The sequence below is a fragment of the Coregonus lavaretus genome, assembly GCF_964263955.1.
Source record: "Coregonus lavaretus genome assembly, chromosome: 28".
Classification (NCBI taxonomy): Eukaryota; Metazoa; Chordata; class Actinopteri; order Salmoniformes; family Salmonidae; genus Coregonus; species Coregonus lavaretus.
Genome location: NC_140015.1, coordinates 20,201,548 through 20,226,005, shown reverse-complemented (window position 1 = coordinate 20,226,005; position 24,458 = coordinate 20,201,548). Strand labels below are relative to the sequence as shown.

General features: G+C 43.4%; 2 protein-coding genes across 3 annotated transcripts in view; both read right to left on the bottom strand.

Annotated features, from left to right (window-relative positions):
- Positions 1-5,046, bottom strand: part of LOC311104002 (uncharacterized protein) — a 28,832-nt gene extending 23,786 nt beyond the window's left edge. The window contains exon 1 of one of the 2 annotated variants that reach the window (XM_084145645.1): positions 4,781-5,046. The gene's annotated coding sequence lies outside the window, so the exon portion shown is untranslated. The remainder of the gene's footprint in view (positions 1-4,780) is intronic. The other variant, XM_084145646.1, reaches the window with a different exon arrangement.
- A 5,020-nt stretch (positions 5,047-10,066) lies between these two features.
- On the bottom strand, positions 10,067-24,317 carry LOC311104009 (mucolipin-1-like). The gene is made up of 14 exons (XM_084145654.1): positions 24,130-24,317; positions 20,984-21,219; positions 20,720-20,881; positions 20,355-20,511; positions 19,514-19,598; positions 19,167-19,263; positions 16,906-17,005; positions 16,633-16,739; positions 13,097-13,246; positions 12,862-12,963; positions 12,589-12,711; positions 12,260-12,466; positions 11,857-12,013; positions 10,067-11,754 (listed from the first exon to the last, which is right to left on the bottom strand). Exons 1-13 carry the CDS (start codon positions 24,167-24,169, stop codon positions 11,882-11,884), a joined length of 1,698 nt encoding a protein of 565 aa, XP_084001780.1. The 5' UTR covers positions 24,170-24,317; the 3' UTR covers positions 10,067-11,754; positions 11,857-11,881.
- Between the last annotated feature and the right edge of the window lie 141 nt (positions 24,318-24,458).

The following is a 24,458-nucleotide window of genomic DNA, read 5'->3' as shown; positions in this document are numbered from 1 at the left end:
TTGCTATGAGACTCGAAATTGAGCTCAGGTGCATCATGTTTCCATTGATCATCCTTGAGATGTTTCTACAATTTGATTGGAGTCCACCTGTGGTCAATTCAATTGATTGGACATGATTTGGAAAGGCACACACACCTGTCTATATAAAAAGGTCCCACAGTTGACAGTGCATGTCAGAGCAAAAACCAAGCAGAGGTCGGAGGGATTGTCTGTAGAGCTCAGAGACAGGATTGTGTCGAGGCACAGAGCTGCGGAAGAGTACCAAAAAATTTCTGCAGCATTGAAGGTCCAAGAACACAGTGGCCTCCATCATTCTTAAATGGAAGAAGTTTGGAACCACCAAGACTCTTCCTAGAGATGGCCGCCCTGCCAAACTGAGCAATTGGGGGAGAAGGGCCTTGTCAGGGAGGTGACCAAGATCCCGATGGTCACTGACAGAGCTCCAGAGGTCCTCTATGGAGATGGGAGAACCTTCCAGAAGGACAACCATCTTTGCAGCACTCCACCAATCAGGCCTTTATGGTAGAGTGGCCAGACGGAAGCCACAGTAAATAGGCACATAACAGCCCGCTTGGAGTTTGCCAAATGGGCACCTAAAGGACTGACCATGAGAAACAAGATTATCTGGCCTGATGAAATGAAGATTGAACTCTTTGGCCTGAATGCCAAGCGTCACGTTTTGAGGAAACCTGACACCATCATTACGGTGAAGCATGGTGGTTGCAGCAGCATGCTGTGGGGATGTTTTTCAGCGGCAGGGACTGGGAGACTAGTCAGGATCGAGGGAAAGATGAACGGAGCAAAGCACAGAGAGATTCTTGATGAAAACCTGCTACAGAGCGCTCAGGACCTCAGGCTGGGGCAAGGGTTCACCTTCCAACAGGACAACGACCCTAAGCACACAGCCTTGAACTCGATCGAACATCTCTGGAGAGACCTGAACATAGCTGTGCAGCGACGCTCCCCATCCAACCTGAAAGAGCTTGAGAGGATCTGCAGAGAAGAATCTTGTGTGCCAATCTTGTAGCGTCATACCCAAAAAGACTTGAGGCTGTAAACGCTGCCAAAGGTGCTTCAACAAAGTACTGAGTAAAGCTTCTGAATACTTATGTAAAGTTTTTATTTTTTAATAAATTAGCAAACATTTCTAAAAACTTGTTTTTGCTTTGTCATTATGGGGTATTGTGTGTAGATTGAGGGGAGGGGGGACAATTTAATCCATTTTAGAATAAGGCTGTAACGTAACAAAATGTGGAAAAAGTCAAGGGGTCTGAAGACTTTCCGAACGCACTGTTGCAGCTACAGGAATGAAGCTCAAAGCGCAAACACTAGAAACCAGCAACCTTTTCGTTTCTGACAGTATTTAAGAACATTTCCATGTTGAGCAGACATTATGCCATTTCGCAGCCTTGCAGCGACCACAGCAATCCAGGCAAAATTCTGAAAGTGTTGAGGGGGGCATAGCAACAGGGCTCTGAACCATGTCCATTATCCAGCCTCCCACTGGAAGAATTCAGAGCCTCACAGAAAATGACTGCAGCTGCTGGCATATATACCCTCAAAACTGCGCAGCAACTGTCAGGACTGACAACTGTGATACCACTGAGGCAGCTATCTTGGCTGGACCAATGTCCGTAGCAGAATTATCAGGCATTTATCTGGAAAGTACACATTACAGTAGTGACGACCACAGCAAACAATGGTGTGGCACTGCAGAAACCACGACTACAGTCCCAAGTCTGTGGTTAAAATAATCTCACGACTGCAGGCCAGTTGTCAGCTCTGACTTTACTCATAAGCGATGGTGACAGACAGTGCCAAAGGTCATACAGTTCAGCCCACTGAGCAATAAAAGCACTACATACAGCGTCCAAGATGGCCGATTCATGGACCATCTATATCGTGGTCCTCTGTAGCTCAGCTGGTAGAGCACGGCGCTTGTAACGCCAAGGTAGTGGGTTCGATCCCCGGGACCACCCATACACAAAAATGTATGCACGCATGACTGTAAGTCGCTTTGGATAAAAGCGTCTGCTAAATGGCATATTATTTATTTATTATTATATCCGGGTTGCATCTGGTTTAATCGGCCCAACTCACATGCACACTAGCACTCAGTGCGCACAGGGAGCAACTCGAGCATTGACAACAGCATCACGTCATCCAATGATGACTAAAGTGTCTTATTAGGAATTTTCTAATCTGACTTCTATATGGGGCCGTCTATGGGAATTGTCTTTCTGGGCCGGACGTCAGTTAAACTGCAGTACCGAAGCAAGTCTATAGGTGCAGTCGAACGCGTGCTTCCAGACCAGAACCCTGGCCCTTGGTTCCGCCTGGGAGGGATCTGGTGAGTAGGGGACCAGTCCAGGGCAGGCAGAGGACACACCAATTAGAATATTCACAGTTTGGGGATGTCACTGAATCAACCTATTTAGCCCACTACGCCTGAGGCACAAATTACTGTAGGCATCTCCCCGACAGCCCACGGCATAGGTCAGAGGAAGGGCAGAGCAAAGAGCTGTCTGTCATAAAATCACAGTAGAATGATACAGCATGAATTCCGCATGGAATTGCATCTCTTCTGATCGTAGACATCTACGCCCTCCTTTGGCCCTGACTGTTTCGACAGGCTTACTAAAACATGTGCATGGCATTAATGGAGAGACTTAAATAGGTGTGACAGACAATGTAATAACCAAAATGCCTGCGGAGACACGAGTGGAGGAGGAATCAATTTTCAGCCTATTGAAAAAGTGAGGTGGGCAGGGGGAATTTGGTACCAAATGTCACAATGCTTGCACGTTGGTTGAAAGTAAAAAAAAAAGAACGCTCTTTTGCTAAAACAAGCCACTTTAACCATTTAACCAAATCTGTCATAACGTCATTAGATTCATAGACACATGATAGATACACTTTTATAAAACGTAACAAGTCAAAAGCACTTGGATAAAACAGGAACTACATTTAATTTCACGTGAATGCATTAGTCCCATGTCTGAGCATGTCTATCGCTCTGCCTCATCACTGGCTTTGTGAGTCAGCCTTTCGCTCATTAATGCACCAGAGGGTTGACTAGCATGTTGGAGCCTCTCTAAGCCAGACAAGGCAATGTCTGAAAAGTGCTCACATTAATCACCCTGGGATGCAATTTATTCCCAAGTGGCATCAATACCTCATGGCAGATCATTGTAGAATATTGACCTACTCATGCCCACTACCCCAATTGGATACCACCCTATATCGTTCATTGTCAGCCGAACATCAGGGCCAGAGGTCAGGCCTGTGGGCCATCTATAATGATTAGTTGTATATGGTAACTGCAGGTTGAGGGTTCTGGAGACTAACATTTCCCACCATTGTTCTTTTGGAGAGAGGAGTGTGGTCTGGTTGCATAATATTAATACAAGCAAAAAATAGCTCCAAGTTCATGGTCTGAAGCCACAATGTTAGCCTACATGATACAGTTTGAACAAACTGTGTTTTATTGCATTGAGAGTACAACACTTGTCATGACTCAGGTTCTAATAATCCTAAAAATTGTGTGAGCCTTCAAAGACCTCTCAACCTAAAAAACTATAGCACTTAAGCAATCCTACAAAAGTAGCCTATGCTATATGTTCGCATACTAATGCAAAAATAGTGGGCATCAACATAATTATTAGCCTAAATTATCCAACATTTCGCCTGGGGCAGAGAACGAAGCCGTTCTCACTAGAGACCACTTGGCCGCACAGAACAATAGGCGTCAGCAATGGAGGATGAAGAGCCTGAGAGAAGAAAAGTTTATATAATTTAGTGAATACGTCGAATTGATTTAGAAAAAGCAAATAATCCAAATGATTACACACTGATCCCTTCACAAAAGGAAGGCTGTTATTTTAGCCAGTTCATTCGTCGGTTAGCTAAATAGCTGGTGATCAATTTCAGCCACCACACAGGGCTGCCACCGCCCCATCACCCCCTCCCCTCCATTGCAATCGAATTCAGAATCTAGCCATCCTCTTTATGGCTGAGCGGCGTGAGCAACTCACTGGCAGAAGGAAAATCCAGAAACTCTAGTCAAGGAAAGAAAAGCAAAGATACTGCAATTGCTACATCGTAAAAAAATAAATAAAAATACTTAGCTAGATAACCATTAAGCAACGATTCCCTTGCTCCTATTCTCGCTTTTGTGCGGCGCAACATACTCGCGTGGATCGTTCACTTAGCAAGTAGCCTATTTAGTTAGTAACAATTTAAACAAAGCGTATTTGTATGGCGCCGTTTCCAATGCAGGTTGACGTTTATTGTCATGAATCTTGCCCTGGAGGCATAACTGAGCGGTTTTCCGCTAGATGAGCCAGCTGCAAAGTCAAAATTGGCTATATTTTAAACATTCACAAAAACTTTATTTTTGGTCTTAATTGAAAGGTTGGGCATTAGGGTTAGTAGTGTGGTTAAGGGTAGGTGTAAAATCAGATTTTATGACTGGTTGTGCCAGCTAGTGACCACTCTGCAGACCTGCCTCAAGGACTAGATTAATGACGAAAAACGCTAACCTGCGTTTCCAATATGAATTCATGAATTACACTTACAATGTCGACAAAGACATTCACCCACTATCTATGATTATTCACCCATTCTACCCAGACCAACTACCAAACTCTAAATATAAAACGAAAAGCATTTGTTAAAGCATCACATCGTAACTTAAAATCACAGAAAATATAAAATGCAAGCTTCAAATTAGTTATACAGCTAGCTAGCATGCTAACTCTCAACTAGTCTCTAGACTTACCAATGCAGTGTAGCTAGCTAGCTATAGCTTGATCTCCAGCTACGCCCAGTGTTTGACAATATCCTACGACTCCTTTCAGAATCCTCGAATAGAAAGTGTAACAAATTGGAAAATGAAACCGAACAAGATGAGAAAGAGGCCAAATTACCAAGAAACGTCTATGTCGACCGACGTTTTCAGAAGTGATGCACGTCCCTGCCAAAGAAAGGAAAAACGATTTGCAGTCCACGCACTACTGGCCGGGACGGATGGACAGGCGGAGAGGGTTTTACCACGGCATAGCGCGCAGGGGTGAAATTGAAAGGGATGAATAGCCAAGTAACTCGACTTTCTCCAGCTCACGACCAATCACTACGCCGGCTTGGATTTATTCAAATGAGGAATGATGTCATCTCTCAAGTCACCCTACTTTCTTTCTCCCCATCCTTCCCAAGTTGCACCGGTTGTCTCCCCCTTCTCTATCCCTCCACCAGTTTTCCCGCGCCCACACCCCCCCTCAATGCCCGACTCAACACTCATCCTGCACACACCTCCCGCCGTTTCTTTCAACCGTGCATTCTCTCCACACAATGGTGGCATGTTAGTGTTCTCCAGGACCACTGGATGCTGAGATTTCAGCCACGAAGTGTACCACAGCAAGTCTGTCATATTTTGATTTTCTTTAGGTCTACTGCCATTTTAGTTACTACCATATTATTCTAATATGGTGATGAAACAAACATCTTTATTGGTTATACAAGAACTAAAAATGGCCTGCTGCACATACATAATGCATATTGATTGACACATTGTAGCAACAGTGGTAAGGTTAAATAATCAGGTAATATTGTCATCATATCCCTAAACACTATCTTCCAGAAATATTAATAACACTAGGTTTATTGCAGTGGCACATTCTTTATTGTAAGGACAAGATATCTAATCTGTTGCAGACAAGCGCCAACACAGACTAGACCAAACATGTTTGACCTGTCAAAGAGGAGGCTGCCAGGAGAATCACCAGTGCATAAAGATACACAATTTTATGTCAGATTGTGACAGTCAGAGACATTGCGGAATCGAAGGAGACAGAAACAAGATGAAGAGGGAATAGAAACAGAGGAAGGCTGAAGGAGCTGCCGCTGTCTGTACAGTGTTTCTCCCCCAGACACAATTGTTGTCTCCCTCTACTGATTGTGGGCGTTTTTTCATAGGCTTTGTCTGTGTGTGCTGCTCCTGTCTTCACACCAGACTTCTGAGACAGTCTCGGTGGGCATGCTGCCTATCCGTCTGCACTGTTGCTGTTCAGCTCTCCCAGTGGCAGCCAGAGCTGTCTACATGAGCCAGGCTTTTGTGCCGGGGTCTGCACTGGCTAGGGAGCATTGTGCTTCACATTGTGTCCCCTTCAGCTCTAGCCCTGTGGAATTCATCATAACACACACACACATTTCATTTCCCCAGGATGTTTACCTCGGTGAACAGTTGCTCAATGGTGCGCTGACCTGTGTGGTTGTGTTATGGTTACACTGTCACTAGGCAATGTAAAGTAGCCTGGTGCTGCTATGCCTTTGTTGATATGCTGAGATTGATATCGCTTGTTTTGTATTCTATCATGTAATAACCCCAACTCCCTACAGCTCTTCTCGCACTTCTCTCTCTCTCTCTCTCTCAAAATGATCAGTGAAGGTACATGCTCTGGCCCACACAATTAGTTACACAGGCTTCACTAACATGACTCTCATATATAACCCTGCTGTCAAACAGACCAAAGCAGACTGTAGAAATGTAGTGAAGGTAATGTATTGTGGGGGAAGCAGTGAAGTAGGAACATAGCAAAAACACTAAACAGAGGTAGCCCACACACACAAGAACTACCACACACAGTAAAGAGAGGGAGAGGTGCTGGGGGTGCTATACTAGTGTCGGCCTGCCAGTGATGGACGTATTGGCTTGGTGAAACAGGCACAACAAAGAGAGGAAGTTTTTTTCCACACAGGCTGTGGTGTGCTGCAGTGGAGACAGGAAGGGGCAGGGCAGTGTACTCGCCACCCAGTTCCCCTGTTATTTATCTCATTGTTGTTTTCCCCTGGCCAGCAGCCCAGCTGGGGCAACGCAGCACAAAAGGACTGGCGCACACTCAGTCAAGCAAAGCCAAGCCTCTGGATGTTGTTGTGTTAACTTTGACAAGGAATACACACAAACATACTAACACTTGCGCGCAGACACACAGAGTGACACACATACAAGCTTGAGTGCTGTAACACAGGCTGTTCTCATATCAGTCAAATCACACAAAGGAGGAAGCAGGTATTGTGCAAAAACAAAAAACTAAAGATGGAGACGCACCCATCTTATCAGACATACTCAATATCCTCAAAGGAGATTCACAGACATGTGTTTCTGGTCAAGAAATGGATTTCGAATACCTAGGATGTAAACATTACAACACGGCACACTGTCCATGGTAGCCTGATCTTCATTACATGCCTCTGAATACTATGTTCACAAGTTAGCATACGCCAGCAGTGCACCGGCTTCTGTTGTGTGAGCATGGGCTCCCAGGAGAACAGAATGTGCCAACACAGCATGTCATTGACACGCTGCATACTAACACACTTGAAGAACACATGTAACACACACATACAACTGGCTATACAGTGAGGGAAAAAAGTATTTGATCCCCTGCTGATTTTGTACGTTTGCCCACTGACAAAGAAATGATCAGTCTATAATTTTAATGGTAGGTTTATTTGAACAGTGAGAGACAGAATAACAACAAAAAAATCCAGAAAAATGCATGTCACAAATGTTATAAATTGATTTGCATTTTAATGAGGGAAATAAGTATTTTACCCCCTCTCAATCAGAAAGATTTCTGGCTCCCAGGTGTCTTTTATACAGGTAACGAGCTGAGATTAGGAGCACACTCTTAAAGGGAGTGCTCCTAATCTCAGTTTGTTACCTGTATAAAAGACACCTGTCCACAGAAGCAATCAATCAATCAGATTCCAAACTCTCCACCATGGCCAAGACCAAAGAGCTCTCCAAGGATGTCAGGGACAAGATTGTAGACCTACACAAGGCTGGAATGGGCTACAAGACCATCTCCAAGCAGCTTGGTGAGAAGGTGACAACAGTTGGTGCGATTATTCACAAATGGAAGAAACACAAAAGAACTGTCAATCTCCCTCGGCCTGGGGTTCCATGCAAGATCTCACCTCGTGGAGTTGCAATGATCATGAGAACGGTGAGGAATCAGCCTAGAACTACACGGGAGGATCTTGTCAATGATCTCAAGGCAGCTGGGACCATAGTCACCAAGAAAACAATTGGTAACACACTACGCCGTGAAGGACTGAAATCCTGCAGCGCCCGCAAGGTCCCCCTGCTCAAGAAAGCACATATACATGCCCGTCTGAAGTTTGCCAATGAACATCTGAATGATTCAGAGGAGAACTGGGTGAAAGTGTTGTGGTCAGATGAGACCAAAATGGAGTTCTTTGGCATCAACTCAACTCGCTGTGTTTGGAGGAGGAGGAATGCTGCCTATGACCCCAAGAACACCATCCCCACAAGGGGGGACAGAACAACTTCACCGCATCAAAGGTACAATGGACGGGCCATGTACCGTCAAATCTTGGGTGAGAACCTCCTTCCCTCAGCCAGGGCATTGAAAATGGGTCGTGGATGGGTATTCCAGCATGACAATGACCCAAAACACAGGGCCAAGGCAACAAAAGAGTGGCTCAAGAAGAAGCACATTAAGGTCCTGGAGTGGCCTAGCCAGTCTCCAGACCTTAATCCCATAGAAAATCTGTGGAGGGAGCTGAAGGTTCGAGTTGCCAAACGTCAGCCTCAAAACATTAATGACTTGGAGAAGATCTGCAAAGTGGAGTGGGACAAAATCCCTCCTGAGATGTGTGCAAACCTGGTGGCCAACTACAAGAAACGTCTGACCTCTGTGATTGCCAACAAGGGTTTTGCCACCAAGTACTAAGTCATGTTTTGCAGAGGGGTCAAATACTTATTTCCCTCATTAAAATGCAAATCAATTTATAACATCTTTGACATGCGTTTTTCTGGATTTTGTTGTTGTTATTCTGTCTCTCACTGTTCAAATAAACCTACCATTAAAATTATAGACTGATAATTTCTTTGTCAGTGGGCAAAAGTACAAAATCAGCAGGGGATCAAATACTTTTTTCCCCTCACTGTATACTTACATACTTCGACTACAGTCAATGATAACCTAATCTCATTGCGACATGCTGACTTGAACGTTTATGTTAAAACAAAATGTCATAATAGAACATTTCAGATACAGCAATCTTAATCTTACATCTGCATTATGCACACAGCCTAGTAAAATCCACACGCAGCTCATGTTATCACCTAGTTTCACTCTAAACACTAAAATAGAGGAGGCCTTGTGTCCCATGTGGCTAGCTTTAGAGGACTTTCTGTTTAATTGGTATTGTTACCCTGAAACCTGATGATGTCCAGGCAGGCTAGTTTCTGGTTGATGGGTTAGTGGGAGTGCTTCCCAGCCCTGGCTGGCTGTATCCTGCCGTTAATAATGCATGCTGCTACTAAGGTATCGAACAGGGGCCCCTCTCCTCTATACCACTCAGACTAAGCTACATTAAGAGCACTGACTGTGCAGATCTCTGCACTGATCTTGATATATTTGTGTACTTTTTCAATTATGTGCATTTATCTAAGCTCACATAGGCCATGTTATCTCCTTTCACTTATATTTTGTTTTGAGATGTGCATGTGTACTGGCATGTGGTACATTTTGGCCCTTTAAAACAAGCTACTCTAAACTATTTCCCTCTCTCATCCCCTTCGTTTCTGTTTCCTCTTCTTTCTTTATGGCCTCTTAGATATTGATTTCCTTTGACTGGCTGGCTGGTAGAGGTTGTGTAATCAGACAAGAGGCACCTGTCTCCCTCTAGTGATGCTATCATACCACCACAGTCACAGGGGCACTGTACTGGGCAGGCCCTGGCATGAGGATGAGAACCAATGATGATCTGAACAAGCACAATTCACCATCAATCCATATACATAGAAAACTGTCTTAAAGCAAGTTTGTCACATTACCCTTTAAAAGTTCATAACAGGTCGACCACTCAACCGATATAATTGACAAAAGGAAATGGTTGTTCTGCCTCAGTGACTATGAAGAGGACTAAATGTAAATGTCCTTGACACGAGAGAGCAGAAAAGCTACATGTAATAACATGGACCACATCAACAGAAAATAGGACTCTGCTTGGTAGAAATAAACAGTACGATTTTCAATAGTTTTAATTGGAGGAGGTTTACTGGCATTCGATAGAGAGGTGGCACAGAAATGCAATGTACTGAACAAAAAGTGCATGAGACGAAAACAGCTTTAAAAAAAGTAAACAAATCTGTACAAGTGAGATGCTCATCCAAAATTATTAGTGTCAGTCTAACCAACCACAACATTTTGAAAAAAAGAGGAAAACAATTAAATACATCAGAAATTATCACATTAGCAGAGTATAAAACACATGTAGTTAAGAAATACAGTACTACTACAGCCCTTACAAGTATTCTGCTGCTCCACTGTGCTGTATGCCATGAGACGTTTAGCACCGCTTCAAGCTCTGTCATCACGACTCATCGTATATGGGTCCCTGATAACAATCTCAAGCAACATAAATGTACTAAGTAAAAACATTCAAATAATTGAAAAATGTACATATTTTCTGGTCGTCAACACATACAAAGATTATTTATTCAAGTAAACATGTCATGGAAAAACACACCTTCACCAGAAACAGTGCATTCTGGGTAGGCATCAATGATTTCTCTATTTGTCCTATCCTGACAACTCTTCCCTTCCTTTTGATCCCTTATGAATCTTGTGCAATGAGAGTCCTTTTTTCTCCTAATGAACGTCACTATGAGCTTTCATACTATGAAATTACATCATCACTTCAAAAGGTTTTTCAAACAAAACAGATAAAATATGATAATTCAGTCCCGTTCCTTCAGTGAATCATGATTTGGACCACATACTGGTTTGCAGAATTAATTTGCCCAGAAAGATAATCAATAAATGAACACTGAATTCAATATCACAATGTCAGACATATCTCATAAAATAAAGACTGAACCTCCCTTACTGGCCTTGTATTTTGGTGCAACAGTCATCCAACAAAATAATTCATAAGGGTGGTTTTAAAACAACATTGTTAAAAAAGGCTTTTCCTCAACAATATGGAGTCTGTACAGTGCACTATAAAACCCACTATGGCTCTGTCTCGCAGTGCATTGGTGTACAGGCCAGGGTCACTTGGCTCTTTACACCAAAGGCTTCATACGTATTGATGACTAACTATGGTTGCAGGTCCTTGAACATGTAGTCATCCCATCCAGAGGAGGAGAAGGGAACAAAGGACCAAAGAGGAAAATAGGGAGTAGCCTTCAGTACATAATGGTGTGCATGTTTCAGCCTGTCTGTTAGTGTGTATCTGTCATAAACTTGAGTCAGAGGACAATCATAACGTTCAGGGCCCCCAGGCACAGTAAAGCACAATTAAACCATTGCCTTCCCTCAGTCATAGGGTCATGCAGACCCAATTCAACAAAGGCTTATCGACAATTTAAATCAAAACAATTGCACCATAAATAAACAAAAAAACCTATTTAGTAAGACATATTCAGATATACGTTGTGCAAAATCAGTTTCCTCTCTGAAACGACAGCTAGCTATATTGCTGTATTACAGTCATGAATTAGTTAGCAGAATGTGCTAGCCATACGAATGTAACTTGTTAGCTATAAAAACCCAATGAACTGGCATTTTAAATATTAATGTGCGATCTACAGCAGTTAGTAACATGTAGGTTGTACTGTACCAGTCTATGTGAGTTTAAATGCACTGGCGCGCCACATCCTACAGAGGACAGTGTAGTCCAAGGTCAGATCACCCGGAAGATATCCTCCCACTGGTGGATCTGAAATATAGAGACAAATTACCAATCTATATCAATGGAATGGAGATGACTTCAAAGACAAAAACATCAAACCCTGAATGACACACACACGAACATACTCACGCTCTCCCCTTTTCTCTCCTCCTCATCAGTCACAGCAGCAGCAGAATGAACAGGAGGATGCCTCTGGGCCACGGAACTTTCCAGAGCAAGGTGTATCAGTACACTCTGCTATGAATGCATGCAGGTCTGTGATGTGCATCGGCTCCTGGGTTTGGGCCTGTAGAGAGACAAACAGAGTGCTTCGATGAAACTACTGTAAAGAATCTTCTTCCATCCTACTTTCTGTACATTGCACCATTTTCTCCATATGGCACTTGTCAACACTCCATCTTTTATTTCAATGTCCCTAAAATCATGTCTCCTGCATTTCTCCATTCACTCATTCCACCCGCCATCACTCATCCTCTCCTTCTATCACCCCCCTCATCCTTTATCCCTCCCGCTCCCCTCCCATCCACAGTACCATGATGGCATCGTAGGCTCCGGTGATGAGGGCGATGAAGAGGGAGAGCACCATGTAGATGAAGAGGGAGATGAAGGTGTAGAGGTAGACCTGGCTGAACACCCACACCAGCGTGCTGCTCTTCTGCATCTCAGCAAACGTCACAAACATATCGTCCCCGTTGATCAGAGAAAACAGGCACTCTGACACCATGGACAGAGAGCGGAACTGCAGGGACAGAGAGGAGGATGAATTGGTATATTAGAACACGTTTATTTGTGATATATTTGTATTATTCATTAACAATACACAAATATATATGTGTGTATGTCCTGTCCATGACCAAATACCTTGGTATGGTAGGGCCCCAGCACGATCCAGCCACAGAAGCAGTAACCCAGGTATATGGCAGCTACACAGAGGCAGAAGCGGATTACATTAGGGAAGGCAGCCCGCAGTGTCACAATCAGGATCTGAGAGTGAGGGAGTGAGAAAACGTAAGACTAATTTACACATGGAAAAAGAAAAAGAGGTGGGAAGTGATGCAAAACCTCCTCAGAAAGCCATTCAGCTTAAATGTCAATGTGTGCATTTTTGTGTGACTGAATATGCGTGTCACTCACGTTGTACTTCTGGAAGAAACTGAGGTAGCGGAGGACTCCCACCCACACCAGCAGAGTGGAGGTACCGAGCAGAATCCCACACACATCATACAACGACATGTTCTGAAGGACAGAGTCAAAGTAATTATTTGTATTAATAATTACATTATTTGCTCTGTCTAACGCTAAGGGTGGGGGGGACTGGCGCAGGCCTGGAAAGATATAAAACTAAAATAAATGCATTGTTCTGTATTACCTTGGACTCTATGCCAATCTTGATGAAGCTGCCAGTGATGGTGAGCAGGTCACTGATGATGAGCAGGATGAACCAGCCGTTAATGAACTCCATCCTGTCTGCCCAGCACACACTGTGATTCAGCCTGTGTCTGAAAAACTGGACATACTCCTGTCAGACAAACACAAAGAGACAGATCAGACAAATGAACATAATAAACCAGCGGTTCCCAAACTAGGGGTCGCCTGATATGAAAATGGGGTCTCTGGAGAATTTCCAAAATCCTGGTTAAAAAATGTTCTCTTTATTTGTACTATTTTATACATTGTAGAATAATAGTGAAGACATCAAAACTATGAAATAACACATATGGAATCATGTAGTAACCAAATAAGTGTTAACCAAATCAAAATATATTTTAGATTTGGCATTCTCAACCAGCTTCATGAGGTAGTCACCTGGAATGCATTTCAATTAACAGATGTGCCTTGTTAAAAGTTAATTTGTGGAATTTATTTCCTTCTTAATGCGTTTGAGCCAATCAGTTGTGTTGTGACAACATTTACATTTACGTCATTTAGCAGACGCTCTTATCCAGAGCGACTTACAAATTGGTGCATTCACCTTATAGCCAGTGGGATAACCACTTTACAATGTATTTTTTATTTATTTTTTACAATCTTTGTTTTTTTTTTTTTTTTTTGGGGGGGGGGGGGGGGTAAGGGGGGGTAGAAGGATTACTTTATCCTATCCCAGGTATTCCTTAAAGAGGTGGGGTTTCAAATGTCTCCGGAAGGTGGTGAGTGACTCCGCTGTCCTGGCGTCGTGAGGGAGCTTGTTCCACCATTGGGGTGCCAAAGCAAGGGGGGGGGGGTACAGAAGATAGCCCTATTTGGTAAAAGACCAAGTCCATATTATGGCAAGAACAGCAAAGAGAAATGACAGTCCATCATTACTTTAAGAAATGAAGGTCAGTCAATACGGAAAATTCCAAGAACTTTGAATGTTTCTTCAAGTGCAGTCGCAAAAACCATCAAGCGCAATGATGAAACTAGCTCTCATGAGGACCGCCACAGGAAAGGAAGACCCAGAGTTACCTCTGCTGCAGAGGGTAAGTTCATTAGAGTTAACTGCACCTCAGATTGCAGCCCAAATAAACGCTTCACAGAGTTCAAGTAACAGACACATCTCAACATCAACTGTTCAGAGGAGACTGTGTGAATCAGGCCTTCATGGTCGAATTGCTGCAAAGAAACCACTACTAAAGGACACCAATAAAAAAAAGAGACTTGCTTGGGCCAAGAAACACAAGCAATGGACATTAGACCGGTGGAAATCTGTCCTCAAATTTGAGATTTTTGGTTCCAACCGCTGTGTCTTTGTGAGACGCAGAGTAGGTGAACGTATGATTTCCGCATGTGTAGTTCCAACCGTGAAGCATGGAGGAGGAGGTTTGATGGTGCTTCGCTGGTGACACTGTCTGTGATTGAATTCTAAATCAAGGCACACTTAACCAGCATGGCTACCACAGCATTCTGCAGCGATACGCCATCCCATCTGGTTTGCGCTTAGTGGGACTATCATTTGTTTTTTCAACAGGACAATGACCCAAAACACACCACCAGGCTGTATAAGGGCTATTTTACCATGAAGGAGAGTGATGTAGTGCTGCATCAGATGACCTGGCCTCCACAATCACCCGACCTCAACCCAATTGAGATGGTTTGGGATGAGTTGTACCGCAGAGTGAAGGAAAAGCAGACAACAAGTGCTCAGCATGTGGGAACTCCTACAAGACTGTTGGAAAAGCATTCCAGGTGAAGCTGGTTGAGAGAATGCCAAGAGTGTACAAAGCTGTCATCAAGGCAAAGGGTGGCTACTTTGTTTAACACTTTTTTGGTTACTACATGATTCCATATGTGTTATTTCATTGTTTTGATATCTTCACTATTATTCTACAATGTAGAATAATAGTAAAAATAAAGAGAAACCCTTGAATGAGTAGGTGTGGCCAAACTTTTGACTGGTTCGGTATATATTACCGTCTTTGTCTCTCAAAATCATTGTAATGTGGTTAACATTAAAAATCTAAATGAAAATTATTCAAATCTAAAAGTTTAAATTCGACCAGAGAACGCCCTTAGGTCGTGGGAAAAGGCTGCACTTGACCGTTGCACTGGAATCATTCCCACGGTGAATGGCTAAGCCCGCTATGCTATGAAACAACACACTATTGCAGAGACTGATATTACCGGCCGCAATTGATGAGGTGAAAACAAAATGTGGGGCGACAGAGGCACAGAAACACACATCAATACCGTTGTCAGATAACACTGTGAAACTAAGAATTGATGTTATAGCTAGCAGTCAAGAGTAAACTGACTGAATGACTCAATCTCCACCTTATGTGTGCTGGCTATACTGACGAAAAAGAGATTGCATGGGATCGAATGGTGGGCTTTTGCACAGATGGGGCTCCATCTATGGCAGGACAGTGGGCAGGCCTCTGCACTTTAGTTATGAATGGGTCTCCCTCTGCCATATGGATGCATTGTATGATACACCCACTGAGCTATAATGGATACACCAAGAGCAACTGGCGGCAAAAGAGCTGAGCGCAGAACTTGGATATATGCAGCAGGTAACTTCGATTGTAAACTATATCGCGCACGCCCGTTCGCAAACCTGTGGAGATATGGGATCAGAGCATGACAATGTTCTATTTCCTACACCAAGGCTTGGTGGTTATCGAGGGGGAGTGTTGTAAAAAAATATGTAATTGAGAAAGGAACTGTTGTCATTTGCAATGGATGTAAAAAACAGACTTTGTTGAATTTGTGTAATGAATAGAAAATGTGTCTCCTTGCCTATGTAACATACATATTTGGGAAACTGAACAATCTGGACGCAAGCATGCAGGGGAAATACCCCCCAAAAAATCTACAGATGAGTGACCGAATCAGCTAAATCCGTTTGACTGTGATCCTGGCTCAGTTGACATGCCGGTAAGTGAAATCAAACAGCTGATCGAGCGGTCATGTGATCGAATGCTGCAGACAACGAATACACGGGTCGCTATGGATGAGTTTTGGGTCCTGACTCAAAGGGACTCATGGTACGCTGATTCAGTGCTCTCGTCTACATTAAAAACAAATATCGATCCAGGTTGGATGTAACAGGAGAGATAAGGTGTGCACTGTCGACCACGCCCCCTGACTTTGAGAATGTCGACTCAACATGCATCAAGCACACCCATCTCATTAGTGGTGGTAAGATAAGAGAAAATATGTCAGGATGCTGAGAAGTATTTCTGTCTGTAATAAAGCCCTTTTGTGGGGGAAATACTCATTCCGACTGGCTGGGCCTGGCTCCCCAGAGGGTGTGCCTGGCTCCCAAGTGGGTGGGCCTATGAATGAATGAATTTATTTCAATTGACTGATTTCCTTCTATGAACTATAACTCAGTAAAATCTTTGAAATTGTTGCGTTTATATTTTTGTTCAGTATAATTACAATGTAACAACATTTTTGCCTTTTGGGGCTCAGCCTTGGTCTTACATGTTGTAGGATGACGCCTCTGACGATGGAGCGACCACACAGCAGCAGGGACAGCAGACACACTATGGCCACCAGCACGTCAAAAGCCTCCCGTGCATAGTTCTCCGCTATGGGAGGAAGAAGAGAGGAGGGGTGTTTGAATGAATTAAGTCAGGGAGTGAAGGGAAGGAAGAGGAAAACGGCTAGTAAGGAACAGCAGGAAAGAAGTGAATCAATCTCAAGCTTTACCTCCCAATCAAAACGTCAGTACCCCCCCATCCCTCCTTCTCTCACCATGTCCCCACACGTTGGGGTCTTTGCACTTCTTGATGGAAGCATGGTTGAGCAGACTGATCTTCACTCTGCCGCTGTGAGCCTTGTTATCCAGGACAACCTGACAGCAGCCACAATACACACACTGTAAACGTAGCTACAACACAAATCCTGGCTTTATAACAGCTGTCTAAAGATACAGTGGACTGTATGGGGCTGCAGTGCTTCCCCTAGGATTTTTTTCAGCAGCGGTGGGAAAGTTGGGCGAGGGGGTGTGGCGTTCTAGTGGGCATGGCCAATGGCGCGGTTTTATTGGCCCTCTTGGCCGCTGAGACAATTTTGCTGTTTTAAAGCTAATTTCCTGCAATTCTACACATTTTGTCATGGCTTATGCCGTGTTCTTATGCTATCTGAGTGACACAAAAATTATAACAAAATAAATGGGGGCCACATGCCATGACTTTTATTTTGGTGTTTGTTAGTTCTCAAAGATGATCTTATTTTAAAATATATTGCGCCATTATATATTTTCTACATACAGTGGGGAGAACAAGTATTTGATACACTGCCGATTTTGCAGGTTTTCCTACTTACAAAGCATGTAGAGGTCTGTAATTTTTGATCATAGGTACACTTCAACTGTGAGAGACTGAATCTAAAACAAAAATCCAGAAAATCACATTGTATGATTTTTAAGTAATTCATTTGCATTTTATTGCATGACATAAGTATTTGATCACCTACCAACCAGTAAGAACTCCGGCTCTCACAGACCTGTTAGTTTTTCTTTAAGAAGCCCTCCTGTTCTCCACTCATTACCTGTATTAACTGCACCTGTTTGAACTCGTTACCTGTATAAAAGACACCTGTCCACACACTCAATCAAACAGACTCCAACCTCTCCACAATGGCCAAGACCAGAGAGCTGTGTAAGGACATCAGGAATAAAATTGTAGACCTGCACAAGGCTGGGATGGGCTACAGGACAATAGGCAAGCAGCTTGGTGAGAAGGCAACAACTGTTGGCGCAATTATTAGAAAATGGAAGAAGTTCAAGATGACGGTCAATCACCCTCGGTCTGGGGCTCCATGCAAGATCTCACCTCGTGGGTCATCAATGATCATGAGGAAGGTGAGGGATCAGCCCAGAACTACACGGCAGGACCTGGTCAATGACCTGAAGAGAGCTGGGACCACAGTCTCAAAGAAAACCATTAGTAACACACTACGCCGCCATGGATTAAAATCCTGCAGCGCACGCAAGGTCCCCCTGCTCAAGCCAGCGCATGTCCAGGCCCGTCTGAAGTTTGCCAATGACCATCTGGATGATCCAGAGGAGGAATGGGAGAAGGTCATGTGGTCTGATGAGACAAAAATAGAGCTTTTTGGTCTAAACTCCACTTGCCGTGTTTGGAGGAAGAAGAAGGATGAGTACAACCCCAAGAACACCATCCCAACCGTGAAACATGGAGGTGGAAACATCATTCTTTGGGGATGCTTTTCTGCAAAGGGGACGGGACGACTGCACCGTATTGAGGGGAGGATGGATGGGGCCATGTATCGCGAGATCTTGGCCAACAACCTCCTTCCCTCAGTAAGAGCATTGAAGATGGGTCGTGGCTGGGTCTTCCAGCATGACAACGACCCGAAACACACAGGCAGGGCAACTAAGGAGTGGCTCCGTAAGAAGCATCTCAAGGTCCTGGAGTGGCCTAGCCAGTCTCCAGACCTGAACCCAATAGAAAATCTTTGGAGGGAGCTGAAAGTCCGTATTGCCCAGCGACAGCCCCGAAACCTGAAGGATCTGGAGAAGGTCTGTATGGAGGAGTGGGCCAAAATCCCTGCTGCAGTGTGTGCAAACCTGGTCAAGACCTGCAAACAAAGGTTTCTGTACCAAATATTAAGTTCTGCTTTTCTGATGTATCAAATACTTATGTCATGCAATAAAATGCAAATTAATTACTTAAATCATACAAATGTGATTTTCTGGATTCCGTCTCTCACAGTTGAAGTGTACCTATGATAAAAATTATAGACCTCTACATGCTTTGTAAGTAGGAAAACCTGCAAAATCGGCAGTGTATCAAATACTCGTTCTCCCCACTGTATGTTATATCTGTATTTAGTCGCTTAAGTTTACACTGAAAACGTTTTACTATCCCACATTTTTGTATTTAATTTGTTGTTTTTATCATTTAATCTTTTTTGCAGTGGCAACCACGATTTAAATGCATATTGGGGAAAGACTGGGCTGTTCAGGGGAAATTGATAGGTCATCTCACCATGATAGCAAAGGTGTAGCAGTCTGGGATTTCATTGTTGATGATGGTCTGGATGTTTATGGCCTTCAGCTGGAACTGAATGGTCACATTGATCAGCCTGGAGACCAAGAAGAAGAAGAGAGACAAGATCCAGTAAGAGGAATGTATGCATGTAATCTCAATAGAGAAGTGATGTTACCTAGTAATGTTCTATCTATGTTGATATGCAATGCTGAAATGACTCGTGACATTAGCATAAGAAAGGACTGACAAAATTACAAAAATGGGATTCAAAACCCCATGAGGAATTGCATGCAATAATAAAAGGGGGAGAGGGAGCGAGGGAGACCATTGTGTGGGTGTCTCACTTGTGAAACTGGAGAGTGAAGTTCTTGTAGTCACTGTAATCAGGAGGAGAAGGAGGGTTTGGTAGTGGGTCAACACCAACGCAATCTGAAAAGGACAGAAGGATGGAGTAAGAGGAAGTTGAGAGAGAGGAACAAAAACCCAGACGATTTTCATTTCCAGAACCATATACACTGAGTAAACCAAACATTAGGAACACCTTCCTAATATCGAGTTGCACCCCCCGCCCAACATTTCACAGATGTTGGAATCTGTCTCTTGAGTCTTCAAACTCAGGTCTTCTTAATGTTTTGTATACTCAGTGTACATTTGACACTTGCAAGTATTCCGTTATTCACTTTTTTCCAAAGCCAATGGAAAATATAGACTTTCACAATTTCAACATTTTGAAAAACAAGGTTACTTTAACTACTTCTGTTAAGTTGCCAACCTTGACACTTCTGATAACATTTCAAACAATGGTCCGTTGCCAAAGCACATAAAACTGTGTGCTAATGAACTATCTTTGTGAAATCAGCAGGTGAATTGAACAGAAGACTTCCATCTGGCCAGCTCTCCAACTATTATTTTGCTGATGGTAGTGGAAATAGCACTTATATGGTTAGTGCTTTTTATGGACAGGATCTATTCTCAGCACTGAAAGTAGGGCACGGTTAGAGGGCAACTCTTGACATATGTGGAGCTTTGACTCACTAACAGTCACTTCCTTACGGGCCAAAGAGAACTGGCAGTGGATAAAAAAAACCAAGACTGACAGATTTTGATGTGAAATACATGAAGGGGGAATTTGATAGACAACTTAATAAACAGAAGGAGAAAAAAAGGAGAATGCGGCCAGGGTACCGGTGATAACTTGGGGGTCGATGTCAAAGGTGTCTTTGATGGGGTCGATGATGCCCCTCTTGTAGTACCGCTGGCATAGAGAGAGGGCGCTCCCATTCACACCCTCACCCCACACATATGCATACCGCCCCACTGATGTCTGTGGTAGAGCCAGGTACTGAGGAAAATAAAATAGAAAGGGTGATGAATGTAATAGGTAACATACAGTTATACTAATAGCAAGACATAATATAGACAGACAATGAAGACAAAATATAATTTAAAAACAACAATAACATAAGGCATTACAGAGAGCAAAATGAGAGGGTTGAGAAGTCACTCATCTGCCTGTCTCTGTTTAGAGTTGCGTACTGAGATACTAGTACCTGATCTATAGCATAATAAATATGGCTATAGAGTTCACTCTGTGTGTGGATTGCCATTGAAGAGCCATCCCGGTAGTCTTTAAGGAAAAGGTGTTTGAAGGATGCTGTGTTCTCTTCCTTGAATGTCACCACCATCTGGTTACTCAAGCCAAACAGGACTAACTAGAGAAGGGAGTGACAGGGGATTAAAGGTTAAAACAATCATCAAAATCAACTGAGAAGCCCCATCATGAATACCAACTCTTCAGTTCAGTAAAGGCCCACCTGTACAGTGACGATGAGGATCTTGAGCAGCTGCAGGACCAGTTTAAAGGGCTTGCGGCCCTTGGCGTGGTACTTGTCACAGGGGCTCATGAAGAAGTACTTGAGCTTCCTCCGCAGTGCCTCCTCCTCCTGCTGTTGCCGGAGCTCTGAGCCTACCAGACCGGTGAGCCGGGGGTTCCCGCCACTGAGGTCATGGGAGCTGTAGCTGCTCACAGGTGAGAACAGCTCATCCTTCTCTGAGAGAGAATTAATGACAGACATGGGTTCCTACATACAACATAGAGAAGGTATATCTAAAAAGTGATGTGGTATTATATTTTTACTAGAACTATATAATTCAAGCATGCATTGGATCAGTAGGTATGATATAGCCCATTCAATAGAAAAGTATTCAGACCCCTTGACTAGTTCCACATTGTTACGTTACAGCCTTATTCTAAAATGGATTAAATTGTTTTTTTCCCCCTCAATCTACATAAAATAACCCATTATGACAAAGCAAAATCAGGTTTTTAGAAATGTTTGCAAATGTATTAAAAATAAACAACTGAAATATTACATTTACATAAGTATTCAGACCCTTTACTCAGTACTTTGTTGAAGCACCTTTGGCAGTGATTACAGCCTCGAGTATTCTTTGGTATGACGCTACAAGCGTGGCACACCTGTATTTGGGGAGTTTCTCCCATTCTTCTCTGCAGATCCTCTCAAGTGCTGTCAGGTTGGATGGGGAGCGTCGCTGCACAGCTATTTTCAGGTCTCTCCAGAGATGTTCGATCGGGTTCAAGTCCGGGCTCTGGCTGGGCCACTCAAGGACATTCAGAGACTTGTTCCGAAGCCACTCCTGCGATGACTTGGCTGTGTGCTTAGGGTCGTTGTCTTGTTGGAAGGTGAACCTTGGCCCCAGTCTGAGGTCCTGAGCGCTCTGGAGCAGGTTTTCATCAAAGATCTCTCTGTACTTTGCTCTGTTCATTTTTCCCTCGATCCTGACTAGTCTCCCAGTCCCTGCCGCTAAAAAAATTCCCCACAGCGTGATGCTGCCACCACCATGCTTCACGGTAGGGATGGTGCCAGGTTTCCTCCAGACGTGACGGTTGGCATTCAGGCCAAAGAGTTCAATCTTGGTTTCATCAGACCAGAGAATCTTGTTTCTCATGGTCTGAGAGTCCTTTAGGTGCCTTTTGGAAAACTCCAAGCGGGCTGTCGTGCCTTTTACTGAGGAGTGGCTTCCATCTGGCTACTCTACCATAAAGGCCTAATTGGTGGAGTGCTGCAGAGATGGTTGTCCTTCTGGAAGGTTCTCCCATCTCCACAGAGGACCTCTGGAGCTCTGTCAGAGTGACCATCGGGTTCTTGGTCAACTCCCTGACCAAGGCCCTTCTACCCCGATTGCTCAGTTTGGCCGGGATGGCCAGCTTTAGGAAGAGTCTTGGTGGTTCCAAACTTCTTCGATTTAAGAATGATGGAGGCCACTGTGTTTATGGGGACCTTCAATTCTGCAGAAATGTTTTGGTACCCTTCCCCAGATCTGTGCCTCGACACAATCCTGTCTCGGAGCTCTACGGAGGATTCCTTCGACCTCATGGCTTGGTTTTTGCTCTGACATGCACTGTCAACTGTGGGACCTTAGATAGACATGTCTGTGCCTTTCCTAATCATGTCCAATCAATTGAATTTACCACAGGTGGACTCCAATCAAGTTGTAGAAACATCTCAAGGATGATCAATGGAAACAGGATACACCGGAGCTCAATTACGAGTCTCATAGCAAAGGGTCTGAATACTTATGTAAATAAGGTATTTCTGGTTTTTTTATTTTTATTGACACCTTGTAGAGTCCATGCCCCAACGAATTGAGGCTGCTCTGAGGGCAAAAGGGGGAGCAACTGAATATTAGGAAGGCGTTCCTAATGTTTTGTACACTCAGTGTATATTGCTAAGAATGAGAGAGTAGGGTGACTCTCCTAGCAGGTCTTGAACCCAGGCCTCCATTACCAATGACAAATGCCCCAACAACTGTCCCAATAATGATATATCTAGGGCATGTGCTTAATGGGCCAATATAGTTAGGCCCTTTCCAGAAAACTATTGGCCTATCTGTCGATGTCCTGACAACTGATACACAGAAATGTTGTTGCAACGTTCCCATGAAACGCGTCTAGAACATTAACTTATGTTCTGAGAACATGGCAACCAGCTTTGTGCTTCCATACAGCGCTGTTTGGTGGGACATTGATGGAATATTCTCCTAACCCTCAGAAAACTGGACACAATGTTTATGAAACGTGGTTAGAACATTAATATCTTAAATTATGGAGAACATGGCAACCAAGTTCTATTTGAGATTAAGGGGATGGTCTCTTGGAAACATTCCTTGCACATCCCAATGAAAAAGTGAGTTAATGACCTAAAGAGACTTTTAAGGGAACATTCTCTAAAGTTGTGGGAACGTTTGTTAGTTGGGCATCCAAGGCTCTGAAAGAGCCCTGAAGCTCTTTCTAAAAGGAAATAGGCCTTGCAAGGGATACAGTTTTGGAAACATATGGAACTTAACTTTCATATCAACAAATACTTTTCCATAAACAAAAAACAAACAATTAATACACCTTTATAGGGTTAGGGTTCCCACACGGACATATTTCCATGTTACAGCGCTTGTTTACGGAAGACAGAGGCGACTACCTCTGCTAATTATGTATCTGCGTCTCCCAACACCTGTGTGGGAACAAGGACGCCACAAACGTGTTGTAACTGAAAAATACTATCGGCTGCAATTGTTAAGAGTATATTTTGCATTTTTGAAATTATTTTGATGTGATATGAAAGTAGAGGGCTTAATGTTTTTGCGAATCGATTCACGTTTAGATGGATTCTTTGGCTGTTTTGGCTGCCAGAGTCAATTCGCTTCTGAAAAGAACATTTAGTATATTCTTGGGCTAGGTATGATACAGCAATGGAAGCATTATTGCCATACAATTAGCCTATTATCAACCTATTGCAATGCTGAGCACTCACAGATGACATGCAGCCTTCTCATTTAACACTATACAAGAAATACATTATCCTTATGAAAATAGTTATTGTATACACCTTTAGTTTAAGAATTAGGCTTCTGCTAGACTGATAAATTGAAATACATGACCAACCTGTACCGTCTTGGGTGCAGTTACAGTTCGATGATGCCATGGCGATGCTTTGCAGGACATTAATGAATTCATAAGCGTAAATACAATAAGAAATGATTGTTTAGGACTGTCCGAAAGCTAAACATTGAGGAAACAAATTACAAGAGAATATGGGCTTTGCCGACAATCACAAAGCCGCAGCTTCCAATGGTCACATGACAATCACCATGTGACATGTTGTCTGGAAAAGTAATTGGTCTCAAAATATCTAATTCGTGATAGCGTTTGTAAGCCCCAATTAGCACCACCCTTGCATTGATAGTAAAATGATCAAAGCTAGGCTGCGTTCA

Excerpts from the sequence above, each read along its gene's own strand:
- LOC311104009 (XM_084145654.1), bottom strand. The coding sequence starts at position 24,169 with ATGGCATCATCGAACTGTAACTGCACCCAAGACGGTACAG. Across the intron at positions 17,006-19,166 it reads GCTACACCTTTGCTATCATG|GTTGTCCTGGATAACAAGGC; the intron begins GTGAGATGACCT and ends GGCTGCTGTCAG. Across the intron at positions 13,247-16,632 it reads GAGGCGTCATCCTACAACAT|GAGTATGTCCAGTTTTTCAG; the intron begins GTAAGACCAAGG and ends TTTGTCTGACAG.